Genomic DNA, 14,226 nt, shown 5'->3' with positions numbered 1-14,226 from the left:
CAAGTGGATGCACTAATGACGTCGCAGTGCTCCTTTCCCACCTCCTTTTGTGATGGGTTATTTGATGATAAACCAGGTGGTGTCCTGCCTCATGTATCTTGATTTCAGTCAAGTGTGTGAAAAAGGCATTTGTAGTATGCTCATGAACAAGAATAAATTTGGGCTGCAAAATTTACATTTAGGTAAGCTCTTGACCTATTAAATAATCATAAACAAAAGTATGAAAGTCAACCCAAGTGGTACGCCAACAGTGTGCCTTATCATAAGTTTGTGATAATTAGCACTTCGGATGGCATAATTGAGATTCAAAATTTCTTAAAGGACCATATATAGAAAGAAACTAATAAAGTGAATTATAATAGGAAGAAATATTTTTTAAAGCTGGTACTGAAGTACTTGGACATGACCAAAATGGAGAATATTTGACTTTAGTGGTTCATATGGGAGAGCAAAAAAAACAACCCTAGAAATTCTAGTCAAATGCAAACATAATAGGTGTCATTGGAGCTGCTCTGAAGCCAATCCAATATTAGATTGCATGTGCAGACTCTCCCAAACAGGGGAGGAGAGCACGACCATTTAGGAGGAAGAAGACAAACTGGAATGCTTATAATAAGGCCATCAAAAATGATGTAGGCTCTGAAAACTGTGCTACAGGGAATGTTGAGGGGAAGAGGAATCTTCAGCCAGGAGAAGAGTGGATGGTGATACACAGAAGTGAGCATGCCAGGTGCCCTCCAATACGTGACGGGCCACAACCTGCAAAGGGTTTGACTTATTCTAGGCAGGCTTCAGAAGAGGCACTAAGACCAAGATTCAGCCTCTAAGCTGCATTTGAGTCCACCACACACACATTAGAAGGAAGCAGTTTGGGTACAATAAAAGAAAAAAACATTATTTTTCTCAGTATTTCTGATATCCAGTAGAAAATGTGGGATGAGAACTCAGGAAAGAGATTTTTAACGCAGAACCAAGAGAGAGGTCATCTACAAGGAAGCTGTGAGATTGGTTAGGGTTTCCAGTGTCCTCTGCCACCATGAGCCCAGAATCATCACCCGTACATCTTCTGGGTTTCTCTTCATCCTTGGTCTACATCTCTTCCCAGGGCCCCTTCTCTTGAATGCTTCTCTTGCCCTGGAACTTCCTGGCCAGCAGACGGAAGGGGGCACCTTGCACCCTCAGCTTTAGCAAGGACCAATTTGACAGCCCCCAACCCTGGGAATAGACCTAAGGTTGGGTGGGATGTTCGCGGCCCAAAGACCTGGAAGGGGTCCCACTGTACATACTCTCCTCTGTCCACAGGGCTGGCACCCTAAAATGCAGAATAAGTTTAAGAGATGAGGGGTAGGCAGAGAGAAAGGGTTCTGATGCCACCTGACCTCCAAATTGCGGATGGAATGGGGAGCCCGGGAGGCTTCCTAAGGTACAGAGAGAAGTTATTTTGTTCAGCAACAACGGACAATAGAGGGGTTTGGTAAAATGGACTGACTGGATTTTGAAGGGGTTCTCTTAAGGTGCAGAAATGGCTATGGAGGGAGTTGCAAACTTTGTTATGAATGGATGGACACCCTCACCGCACCGTTTTCTCCCTGCTGCTTGAAGACCAAAGGACACCCCTCCCAGCCTTCCGCGCCTCGGAGTCCGAACAAAGCACTAGGGTCGGAGCAAGTCATTCGAGTCCACCACACACACACACACACATACACACACACGAGGGCAAAGTGGGCAAATAGAGAGGGTTAGTGCCCAGTCTCCGCACACTGGACCTAAGCAACTGGGCTTTGTTTCGGAATCGGAGCAGGGTAAGGGGCACCCTCTTGTCGCCGCGGGGCGCGCGCCTCCGCTGAGTGTGCGGCGCCGTGCGGGGCGCTGCGGTGCGCTGCGGGGGAGGCCCCACGACAGCCGCCCGGGGCTCCGCGTCGCCCCCGCCCGCTCGGCGCGCCCGGCGCTGCGCTCTCGGCGGGGCGGGCGGCCGCCGCGCACTTGGCTGGGGCGAGAGGAGAGAGGGGTAGGCGGGCTGCTTGGTTGGCGTTGGCGCTCTGCAGTGCAGTGGAGTGTTAGCCCAGCTCCCTATATGGTCGGGGATTAGCTCGGCGCGGCTGAGGCTGAGCCAGGAGCCGGAGGAGGAGGAGGAGGAAGAGGAGGAAGAGGAAGAGGAGAAGGAGCGCAGCAGCCGCCAGCGCACGCCGAGCGGCTGCCGGAGGAGGCAGAGGCGCCGGAGGCTGGGGCACCGCCGACGCCTCGGGAGCCATGGCCGAAGGGGGAGAAGGAGGCGAGGACGAGATCCAGTTCCTGCGGACTGTGAGTCTCCGCGGCGGGGGCGAGGCGGCGGGCAGGTGGGAAGGAGCGCGGAGCCGGGCGAAGAAGGGCTGCGCTGCGCCGCGGTGTCCGATGCCCGGTGCCCGGCGCGTTCTCCGCACCCGCGGGCTGCAGAGGCGGACCGGTCACCCACTCGCGGGGCCGCGAGGGGCTGCGTGGGAAGGGGCACCTTCTCCTGCCTGTCCCTTCTTCCCCTACCGCCACCCCCACCCCAGACCTCCACCTCCACCTCTACCGCTCTCTGGGCAACTTGGTACTTGATCCGAAACCCTTGATGCCCAAACTTCCAGCCAGGGTTTGCTCGTGGTCTCCCTGACAGGAGGATCAGAAGTGGAAGATCGCGCCCCAGAGTCGATCCGCTCTTTCATCCCCAACACTCCACCCTAGCCCCCTGACTCCTCCGAGGCGCCCCCGTGCACTTGGGAACCGCCAGAAGGAACCAGCGGGCCGGGGGCGAGCGTGGGGAGCCCAGGACGAGAAGCGGGCGCAGGCGCTCGGTCCCAGTCCTGGGATCGCTCGGAAGGGAATTCAGCAGCGCTGCCCCTCGCACGTTAAGCCCCAAGCTGGCAACTGCTGCTGGAGCGTTACTTGACTGCCCCGAGTGTAAGAGCCATGGCTTCTGGTGCCGGCTCTCCCGAGCTCCGCAGGACAGGGAAACCCCGGTCTGTGGATCCGCGTCACTCAGGTCCCCTCCCTGGCACCGGAGGGCGCTGCTCCGCCCCAGATTTTATGAGTAGTGGCGGGGGTTGGGGAGGGAAGGGGTAGGACGGGCATGGGGAGTCTGTTGTAGCTGCATCAACCTTGCCCCTGAGGAGTTAACATAAAGCCTTAAAAGGTGGACGATAACCAGGAGGGGTGGGGGGCATTGGGGTGCGTCCCAGCTCTGTTTTCAGCCAGGTGACCTTGAGCAAGTCGCATAATCCGCCCTTCCTAACCTCAGTTTCCTCATGTATAAAGGGGAGAAAATATAACTAGCGTTTCAGGGTGATAAGGATTAGATGAAGTAGTGAATGTCATAATGTTTTGTAAACTGTAAATTGCTCTATAAGTGTTAGATCATTTTATATGCACTGTCTAGCTCTCAGGAATTAGAATGAAATTGTTTCACTCCCTCTTCCTCTCTCCTTCTCTTTAAGTGAGCCCTTCTGACCTGGTCTCTGAAGATCACAACTTAGTTCTTGTCCATCGTTTGGACCATTCCCGCTTCCTTTTGAAGTGCTTTCTTACAATTCCCTTTAGTTTCTTTTCCAAACATGGTTCCTCTGTAGAGCTGGGACTTGGGTTTCATTTGGGAGCTATGGAAGGACCCACCACCCTTCTGACACTGCCTTCTGATACTACGGAATTATCTGTCCCCTTCATCCTGGGTCTGATCTGCAGACCCAGACCCCATCCTCATCTCCCACACAGCGCACAAGATGGCGCCACAGTTACCACTTGTTACAGCCCTTTTGGTTGTAAAGCTGCTGGTTCCCCACAAAGCGCTGTGGAACCCCTAGGCTTTTCTTCCAACAGGTCTCTTCAATATTGGATGGGTGGCATCTCGAGTCCTCCCCACCCTGTGCCCTTCTCAACCAGTCATTTCTTCTGCTTATTATTAATAGTCTTCTAGGCATTGTTGTTTGAAGGAATTACCTTTTGACAGATAGGGTCAGTGATGAATAGATGACCCAGAAAGTCAAGGTGAAATCATGGTGGTTTCCTTGAGATTCCCATCCTATGTGTTTCTCTTGGTTTCTGTGGCCACCTTCCCTGACTTTTCTTCTCCATCAGGCAGTGCAACTGTTTTTTTTTTTTTTTTGGTACAACTGTAACCAAGGATTACTGCAGAGCAGTGGTTCTTTAACTGTTTGTGTCATGGTTGTCCTGCCCAAGAGATCAGAGCCAGTGGGCTCCTTTTACAGCCTAGCCATGGCCCCCTGTGGAGTTCAAGGACCCAGGTTAAGAATCTCTGTTGCAGAGGTACTGCGTATCAGTTATGGTTTCAACGGAGAGCTGGAAGTAACCATGGGGACAAGGGACTCCAAATGTGGCATTATTGATTCTCTTCCTTCTAGTATCACCATAAGTATTTTTTAGGTGAGTTTCTGTGTCACTCCGTGAAGCAGCTTAACTTCATCTTTGGCTTATTGGGGAAAGAATAGGTGATGAAACTGAGGCACAGGAAATCAAGTGACTTGGCCAGGGTTGTCCAGCAAGTCACTGATAATTGTCATCACAGAATTTTGCGTTAAATTCCCCCCAGAGCCTGGCATTGAGCATTACTCCGGAGGTTATAGTCTTAAGATTATACTGAGATGAGATCTGCTGCTTTCTGGATCTGACACTCTCCCTCTATATCCATGAATTAGACAAAGTTATTTCTTTGAACTTGATCACCCTAAGTTTTTGATCTGTACAAAATTTTGACTTGATCTTGCTGCTTTTAGGGGAGTCGGGAATCATGGGGCTGTGCTGGTAGCAGGGTTTTCTCACCTTTGAATATCTCTCGGTTGGAGAAGTTATTTCAGTTTGAACTTCCTCATCTACCTTTACCTTAGGATTTCTTTCTTTTCCCAAAACAATACCTTTTAAAGCATTTTGGCTGTATGTGAGTCATCTAAAGCCTCTGCACTGTAACATGGTCCTGGACCAGAAGGTGGTTGATATTTGACGATGGAATAGAATCCTGTCTTTGCAGCCGTGAACTTTAGTGGGTTGCCATTCCAAAGAAGAGAGGCTTTTAAACCTACTTTTTAAAAATAGACCATCGAATAGCATTGTGTTGAGGATCCTCGTCAGATTGTTGGTGGTTTTGGTGTCCTGTTTAGTATGATACCGACAAAAATGAAAGCAGCTAGAACTATGGGTGACGTGAAATGGGCCAGAATTACTGCAGTAACCCCTCTTAGTGTGCGCATGGGGGCTTTTGACACTTGCTAGGTGGTGATGTTCCTCTTGGTTGCATCCTCTGATGCATTTGAAGCCCACCCTCTCCTGAGCAGTGGGCAGGACCTACACAAGGGGTTTGGAAGTGTAAGCACATTATGTTAACTAAATGCTCCTGTACCCCAAACGTTCAAATGGCTGTGTAAAACTACATATCCTCTTCTGGCCTTCTGAAATCACTGGCAGTCATTTAAGTCAATGAGAGAGTCAGTCAGACAGCTAGACGTAAGAATTTTCTTTAAGCCTAAAATTTTCCCTCCCACTGCTGCTGGCAGTGGCATCGTCTTACCTTCCGATTGCTCTTGCTGACGTAGCCAGTGTCACTGACGTGGCTCTGAAGCTGCTCAGAAGCAGATAAACCTGCCAGCCACCCAGAGCTGAAAGCAAGAAGTTACAGAGAGGAGTGACAATCACCCTGTCTCCAGACAGTTGGTGGAGCGGCTGGCACCACATCACACTTTGAGAGTGCCAGGGAGAAGATGTGTTCTCACTCCGATTTTTTTCCCTTAGACTACAGTATCCATTAAAAAGGAAAGAAAGAAAGAAGAACCTCCAAGCCTCAGCTTATTGTTTTTAAAATACCACAGCCTTCTCCTTGCCAACCTCCTCTCTACCACAAAGTTAATTGAAACAGAGCTCAAAGTGAGACAGACATTCGTTTCTATGTTTCAATGAAAGATTGGTCATAGGTGCCTAATTTGGCCCTCCTGATAGAAAGTTGTCCTCCTTCGTCTAAATTTGTGCCTCTCAAGGGACCAGAGAACACACTTGAGCTGAGAATCAAGATTGCTTCCATTGTCTTGGGTTCCTCTCTGCAAGGGGACTAGGACAAATCCTTGAATTGGAGCTGTGGCACTAATGTGAGCTCACGTCCCTCTGGAGCACATTGTCCCAGGTTGGGATGACAGTAAACTTTCACTTGGTGGTGTATATAGATTTCTACCTGCTTCTCCCCTCAGCAGAACCCATTTACATAACAGCTGTGTGATGCCGGTGTTGTGATTTTGGTAGCTTTTCTTTGAGAAGGTATGGGGCAGAGGTGGACGCCGGTGATTTCTTCACAGTGGCTCAGGGTGGCAGTAAGTAGTGATGGAGGGAGTGTTAGAATGCAGACCCCAGATACCCTGGTGTGTGTTGTGGGGAGTTGGGCTGGGCTCTCCTGCTACATTGGGTTTGATGGTTAAAGTGACAAAACTCAGAGTATTCCCACACTCTGAGCCTCCCAATGTCGCTTCTTACCTTCTCAGTCTTTTATCCCTTGGCTTCTCAGAGCCGAGCTTATTAAAGTGCTGGACACCCAATATCCTCTCCTGTCCAGGGAAATGCCCCAGGTGGATGTGGGAGGGAAGCTAAGTCCTTCTTGCAAAGAAGTTAACTTGTGTCAGGAAGGCTGCATCAGCACCAGGGGGTGTTGTCTTATATCACCCGAGGTACTGATTACCTGTGACCAGGGTTTTCTTGAGGGATTTTAAGCTGCTGAGCTCCAGGAGAAGGAGGTGATGGTGACCGTGAACTTGGAAATGTTTGGAATGTGTTGTAGCCCACTGTAAGACAAGGGAGACCAGAACAGGTCTGCAGTTGAAGAAGGTGCGTCTGATGTTCATGCATACTTTTTCTTACGCTAATATGATTGTTAACCAGGACGAGGACAGTTAATTGAAATTCATTTTTTAACAATTCTTTGTCCTTTTTCCAATATTGATTTACAGGCAAAACAAATATATTCCTCAGATTCCTTAGGGTTGATCTGAGGAAAAAAATGTTGAAATAGAAAGAGTGGGAAGAACTTACCTGGAGAGCAAAATACTCTGATAATTACTTTTGAAGGATTTGTATTTAAAGAGGTCTTAGTATGTGTATCTGTCTTTATTTGCCTCTTTTGCTTGTTTTATGATCGTTTCTTTTCACTTCTTCCTGGGAACGATTTGTTATTTCATAATTTGACTTTTCCTTTACCCTACTACTTCAAGAGCTTTTCGTTTTGAAGCCGTTGGCTCCATCATTTCTAATTGACTTGGCATCCTCGTGAGTGATTCTTACCAATCTCTTGTGTAGGCCCAGGAAGTCCTGCATCTGCAGAAGCCAGTGCTTTAGTTCATTTCCCACAATTCTACACTCATATAAACCCTTCTATATTAACTTTTTCTTTAAGCTACCCTTAATACTAGATTTATCCAGTTGGAGTGGAATGATGTAATTTAAAAAATTGAACTTAGAGGCAGGAATTCTAATTTCTAGCCCCGTCTCACTGTGACCTTGAATGACTCACTTAAGAAAATTGAGGTTTTGTTCTTCTGCTGTATGGAGATAGCGCCTGCTTCTGCAGCTTCACAGAAGTGCGGTGAGAGGCAGCAGAAATTCCAACAATACCCCAAATGAGAGAAGAGGGTATGTATCCTAGGGCATTATCATTGTGTATCTCCTGCACTAGGAAATCAACCCTGCTTATGACTGGATCTTGTGGTTGAAAAAGCACCCCATTCCCCCTTTCTCTGATACGGTCTCTGTCACAGGTTCTTATCTCCAACCTGGAGTTGTTAGACCATCTCCAGTGCTGGTCCAGCCCCAGTATATCTGGGAAAGTGCTTGACTAAGGCAAATGCCAACTTTTCTCAATTATTTGACTAAAAGGCCATTCAATTGGTGCAATAGCCTTCAAAAGGCCAGATAGGACCCCAGGATTCCAGACACCAAATAGAACATTCAGAGTTCTTTTTCGTCTTCCCAGAAAATTACCAAAGCTACTCCTTCCCAGAGGACTACCTTTTCTTATTGAATCCCATACCTCTTCCTTTCAAAGCTATCCTTCCTGTTTCCTCCCTCCTGTTTCTTTCATGAGTCCATTCTTTTCCCACAGAGTACTGGGACCAGGTTTCCTGTAAAGCCAACCCTGCTTTTCCTCTGAGGGATTTTGCTGTTTCAGTCATGTCTTTCTGGGGAGTCAGGACCTTTGCAAAGTTCCTCTTGGCGCACCTGGATGAAGCAGATGCTTTCGTGGTGGGAGCTCAGCCAATGCTGAGCCTGCAGGACACCACTTGTCCCCAGGGAGCCAAGTCGGGTCTTCAGAGCCTCAGGCTGGTGTCCTCTCAGCCATCTTCTTCTTTGGAAGCCAGTGGGGTCTTTTAGGGACAAAGACATTTCCAGCCACTGCAGCTTCCCTTGCTTCAGTGAGTTTTGCCGTCATAGCGTCTCTTCAATTCAGAGACAAGGAAGAAAAAGTACTGGCACCTGAGCCCTGATCTTGCTATAGAGATGGGCCTTGTGAGGTGCCAAGATGATTTTTTTTCCTCCTTTGTCATTTCTAATTCCTGATTGTTAGGAAACAAAGTTCAGATCAGCTCCGAGACTGATGATGCAGTATGCAAAAATAAAAGAGCCGTGTCTCCTCTCCTCAAATGCACCTCTTCCCTTCTCTAGCTCAGAGCACATTGCTGATTCTACAGGAATACGCTGGGGTATTGTCCTTTTAGGCAGGACATGGCCTTACAGGTAGGAGACACTGAGGTACCAGGCCCCGGTATTCTGGGTTTTTTTTCTCTTTCTTTCACCTTCCACCTCCTTGGACAGGGAGTTCCTCATTGATTTCGAGTCTCCTAGCCCCCACACAGGCTTGTCTATTTGAGGAGGTCTTATTTGTATTGGATGCAGCACCCAAGAAGAAGGAAAGCAAATATTATATCCTAAAATCAGATTACAAAGAGATTCAGAAATTTCACTCAATATGAACCATGGCTGTCCCCTCTGGGGTGACAGCTGCTTGCTGCATCTTCCTTTAAGAGTGCAAAGGAGGCAGACGAGAGCTCCGGAGACAGAGCTGCTGCTGCCTGTGCAGAATCTTACAGGCCATCAACAGTTTTTCTACTGAGTTCAGTTTATATGAAGTTTTGCGCTATAGGAACCAGCCAGTGTGATGAGCAAGGCAGCACAGTTTTAAAGAAAGTGTAAAAGTAAAAATCTGGGCTGGTGTCAGTGTCACAGAAGGCTCTCTTTCTCCTTGGTTTGCCTTTGGGATAAGGCATTGACTCAAGAAATTCCCTCTATCAAAATACTAAAATGCAAAATTGTTAGCTCAGCAGGTACCATTAATGATTAGCATCATTAACAACTGAGCAGAGCTAGTTCCTGTGGGAATAGGAATTGGACTGGTGAAAGATGAGAGCACTTGGGAGCATTACTGAGAGGGGTAAGCCTGAGTGAGCGTTGCACTGGTGCTTGGAGGACCCTGAGTGAGCGTTGCGCTGGTGCTTGGAGGACCCTGAGTGAGCAAAGGAAGCATCAGGGCACAGAAGTCCGGGTTCTGGGGCTCGTGGGACAGAGACTCCATCTTTATCTACTTACGACCTTTTATCCGAGGAGAAGAAGTCTTGAGCTACGTGGAAGACGTGGCCAACCTCATCTCAGGCATTAGGAAGAGCACTATTTGCAGCCAGGACTGGTGCTAATAAATACTTTGTTTCAGATAATTCAGAATCAGAGATAACAGTTAAAAAAAGAAAGTCTGAGATTTTTATAAGATCCAGTGACTCTTCGTCAAAGTGAGATCTAAGATGCCGCCTTCCTGGAGTGGCAAAGTGTTCAAGCAACAAAACTCCATTATCGGTTATCATGTTTGTTGTATTACTCATCTCCATCCCAAGCAAATGCTCCAGAGTCTGTGATCCAACTTATAACAATTCCTACAGCAAAAAAGGGAGAATGCTAAAGAGAGCTGTGTATCCCTCAACGAGCAAATAGGAAAGGCTCTTACTGGAAGCTACATGCTTCTCAACAGGCTATTGTCAGGGCTGGGCATTTACTCTCTAATAATTTCACCGCTGGGTTCTCTAATGCACCAGGGCAGAGAGAGCTAGTCAGTGGGACTACAGCAAAGAAATGGAAAGTTCTCCATCTGTGGCACATAAATGTCCACAGTGTAAGAAGTATCGGTTGGAACTGCTGCACTCTGTGCCATGGACCAGATCCAGACTGTAATAATGCTAGGGCAGTAAGAGGGATCCACTTGGCCACAGCTCCACACTGAACCAAAAGCAGAATCTGAGAAGTCAAATCAAAATGGGGCAGCTACTCCTGGAGGAGTGTGAGCCCCTCATACCCCCTTCATCTCTATCATCCAGGACACATAGCTATTGTTCACCTCCAAGTTGTCCTCTCTTCTCCAGGTGGTTAGAAAGGAGGAGTCCAAGAATAAACCATAGTGATGTCTTGAACAAATCTCATTTCTTTGCAAGAGGGATTTTAAAATGAAAAACATAACAGAGAACATGCCAGTCAAGTGGGTAAACTCAGAGCTAAAACATTTGCTCAGTTCGGTGGCATTTTTATCGCCAGATATCTGAAGGATTGTCTGCCCTTTTCGCGTTTTGGTTCATCCATTTATAAAGACATAGTAATGATGATTATATCTCAGGGATGCCTTGAAAATATGAGTGAAGAGGCTCTGAGTCTCCATCAGGAGAATTAGGTATGTGTATATTGAGGGAATAGATTGGAGTGAAAGTTGTTTAGTTGCCCCATTGCCTGAAAAATTTCCTATTAGCCTAAAGCAATAGCCGTACGTGATAAACTGCAAGAACACAAGGTCTTCAATTCAGTCTTCTCCAAATCCCTAGGTACCTGTTGATCAGAGGGCTCACAAACTGAAACACTTTGGGGGCCAGGCAACTAAATGTGTGTGTGAATCAGACTTTATTGGCAAAGAGAGGTGGGCCTGATCTACACATTCAAATAAGGAAATGCTTAAACACTGCCAGCCAAGCAAAACACATCTGTAGCAGCATTCTGAGCTTCCTGCCAGCTCGCAGCCATGGATGAACTCTCAGATTCTGGGTGAATGTGCTCCCTAGAATGAGTGAATATTTTTATGAGTAGGATCAGGCTCACAATACATATCGAGGTCTTTGGATGAAAATGTCAACATAAAAGATGGTGTGTCATTTATCACAGTGTCTAAGAGAGAGATTGGTGGGCAGACAGATTAATAGGCTTAATAAATGATATACTTGGTCATCAAAATGAATTCAGGTTGTACTAGCGTTTAAACACCCTTGAAAATTGTCATATAGGTATAGATATCATGAAATTTAACGTAAGCAAGGTATCCATTCAACATTTGTTGACCAGCTATGCTATGCCTGGCCTTGACAGGCGACTGGGAGTTCCATAGATGAATAAGACATCTTAATGTTCGATGCCTCCACCAGCTGAGGATCAACAGGGAGCTCAGTCTTGTTTTGAGGTAGCAAGTATGTCGGTCCTTCAGATGAATTTATAACAATTAATTTAAATTTTCCATACTTGTGGGGTACAAAATTTTTTTTATTAAAATGTATGACTTTGGAGGAGTTTCTTAACTTCTGTGCCTATTGCCTCATCTGTTAAATGAGAGTAAAAATAGTGCTTGTCTCAAAGGGTTGTTGTGAGGATTAAATGAGTTAATCCATGTAAGGTGCTTGGAAGAGTGCCCAACATATAGTAAGTCCTCAATAAATATTAGCAATTAATATTGTCTCAACAAACAGTGTAAACAGTGACATTAGTCACACTAGATACTCCAAATATCATTGCACATTCATTTTATAGGTGAAAAATACAAAAGGACAATACCCTGTGATTATTCCATGGCTTTGATTCCTGACATTCTGCTTAACGATAATATGACCAGGCCTTGTGAATGGAAATGAGCCTGAAATGGACATAGCCTCAGGAGCACAGATTGATGGGCCAGTTCTCAGAGCGTCTACTTTGCAAAACCTCTTGATGCAGATGCTCGTTGACTTTTCCTCTGGCAATTTTTAATTACCCATGTCAATAGATGGGCAGCATGGTTGGGAGAATCCTAAACACAAACAACTTGTCCTTGATTTGGGGAGATTCTTTTTCTACCTATGTTTTGAATATGGAAATTTGCCTTTCTGGAAATTCACTGTATTTTCAACAGCACAAGGTCATCCCATGGTAAAGATCTGGCTATCACCTTCTCTGATCCTTTCTTATGTCTGTGGATGCGAAGCATGAACCTAAAATAAAGCTTGTTTCTTTTAGTGCCCTCTCCTCTGAGGGGTCCCAAGCTTCTGATTCCTACTCCCTCCTCTCTACCAAACATTGTTCCCATCTTTTTTTCCTTCTGCATTCCATGGAATCAAATTGGATAATGTTGTTTATTTAATCCTTATTAAGAATTTTCCCTTCCCTGGATGAGAGTAGATGCTTACCTAGTTAAAATACTCTGCAGCTTGAGGAGTGACAGGTGTAGAGGAAGTCTAGGCACGTGGGCTGGCCACTGGCGATGGCGCCTTGTTTTTGATTAGGTTATTCACCCTAACTGGCTCTTTATTTTCACTTGTAAAACTGGTGCCAACAGCTGAAAGCTTAATTGGGCTAAGTGGATGGGAAATTTAATTTAAAAAAATTAAGGTGAGATTTTCCCAAATAATAGAGAATAGGTGGGCTTTTGACTTCCTTAATGGAGGGAGGAGATTTCTTTTCGTGCTGAATCTGAGTGTTTCACTAACTAGCAGTAAATTTTACTTTTTTAGTTGTGAATAGAAAACTATATAGATGAGCTATTTCATTTGTTCCAGTCTCAGTTTCCTAATCTATAGAATGGTGAAAATCATAACTAATTCTCAGGGAGGAGTTAGGATGAAATGACCAGACCCTAAGGTTCTCCAGAGCAAGGCCCTATTTTATCACTATTAGCTTCCTCGTTCCCCAACATCTTATCAGATGGCTGGCACTCAGAATGTCCAGAGAAAGCATACTTCATAAAGTATAAAATGCTGTAAAGATGTCACACATGCATATTAGAATCTGGGCAACAGTGAAGTCTGATTACACATACAGAGAACTCACTATTCTAATCCAATCAATGTTAGATCAAAGTTATTATGAAACATTTATTTTTGTATGTAAATATTATTGTACTGATTCATAATTAGGCATAATTGTACACAATTCACATAAATGACTATAATTAGTATAAATTTTGCCTAGCCAGACCAATCTTTTTAAAATTTTTTTAATTAAATGTCCTAGTTCTCTCCTGTTATCAACCTTAAAGTTGATTGTTTCTCTGGTACCACATACTATTATCAGATCACCATTATCATCATTGTCATCATTGTCAACACCATTACCACATGTAGTCTCTGACGAGAGAGTAGTGAAGAGCTTAAAGTAAGACAGACCTGGGTGTGAATTCTAGATTCATCATTCTCAAGCTGTGAGACCCTGACAGTTTCCGCATCTCTAAAATGGGAATATTAATAACTTTTCATGTGGCTGTTGAGATAATTAAATGGGGTAGTGTTTGTAGAGCTGTCATGAACACAGTACCTGACTCATACTATGCATATTTTCTCTTCTGTGCTACATTAGATGCAGTGATATATACATATTTTAATGATGGATCCTACTCCCCAATGACTGGGGATTCCCTTTGCCAGGGCCCCAGCAGCCATGTTCAGCTTATGCTTCTCCGAGCCACCTGGGGTCCTGACGCAGCTGCTCTTCAGTGATATGGGAACTGTTTAGGGGGTAGAAGATATACTTAAACTGTTTATTTACTACAATTTCTAACTCAATTAATTGGAAAAAAATCTAAATAGCTCTCCCACCTGCTCCCTAGAAGCCTTAGCCAAATGAAAACCTGTGGGTGTGCGTGTGTTCGTGCTTGATTTTCTGAACACATGAATGTTGCAGTCCCAAATTGTGCTGGTACCAAATAACAGGAACCTGTGCCTGACTCCCAGCTGTTTGGTGGGTGATGACAGACACGTTGACTGATGCCAGGGCTTTGCTCGGTCTCTGGCTCTGCTAAGTACATGTCACTCATGTTCACGTCCTGGTGAGGCCTCCAGAACACACATAAGAAGGCAAATATCTCACAAGCCTAGAAGAGGCTCCCAGATCTAGTCTAAACTCCCGAAATCAAAATTTAAAAGTAGGTTTATTTGGGTTTTAGGGTAAAAGACACTTAGG

General features: G+C 45.7%; 1 protein-coding gene across 9 annotated transcripts in view; it reads left to right on the top strand.

Moving 5' to 3' along the window:
* Positions 1-2,191: 2,191 nt before the first annotated feature.
* The window catches only part of RYR3 (ryanodine receptor 3), a 484,984-nt gene continuing 472,949 nt past the window's right edge, over positions 2,192-14,226 (top strand). For all 9 annotated transcript variants that reach the window (XM_046653250.1, XM_046653245.1, XM_046653249.1 and 6 more), the window contains exon 1: positions 2,192-2,301. In XM_046653250.1, the coding sequence (XP_046509206.1) occupies positions 2,251-2,301 (51 nt within the window). In that variant the 5' untranslated portion in view covers positions 2,192-2,250. The remainder of the gene's footprint in view (positions 2,302-14,226) is intronic.

Source organism: Equus quagga, chromosome 2 (genome assembly GCF_021613505.1).
Source record: "Equus quagga isolate Etosha38 chromosome 2, UCLA_HA_Equagga_1.0, whole genome shotgun sequence".
In the NCBI taxonomy this organism is placed as follows: Eukaryota; Metazoa; Chordata; class Mammalia; order Perissodactyla; family Equidae; genus Equus; species Equus quagga.
Note: the sequence above shows the minus strand (reverse complement) of the source record. Positions and strands in the feature narration are given on the sequence as shown.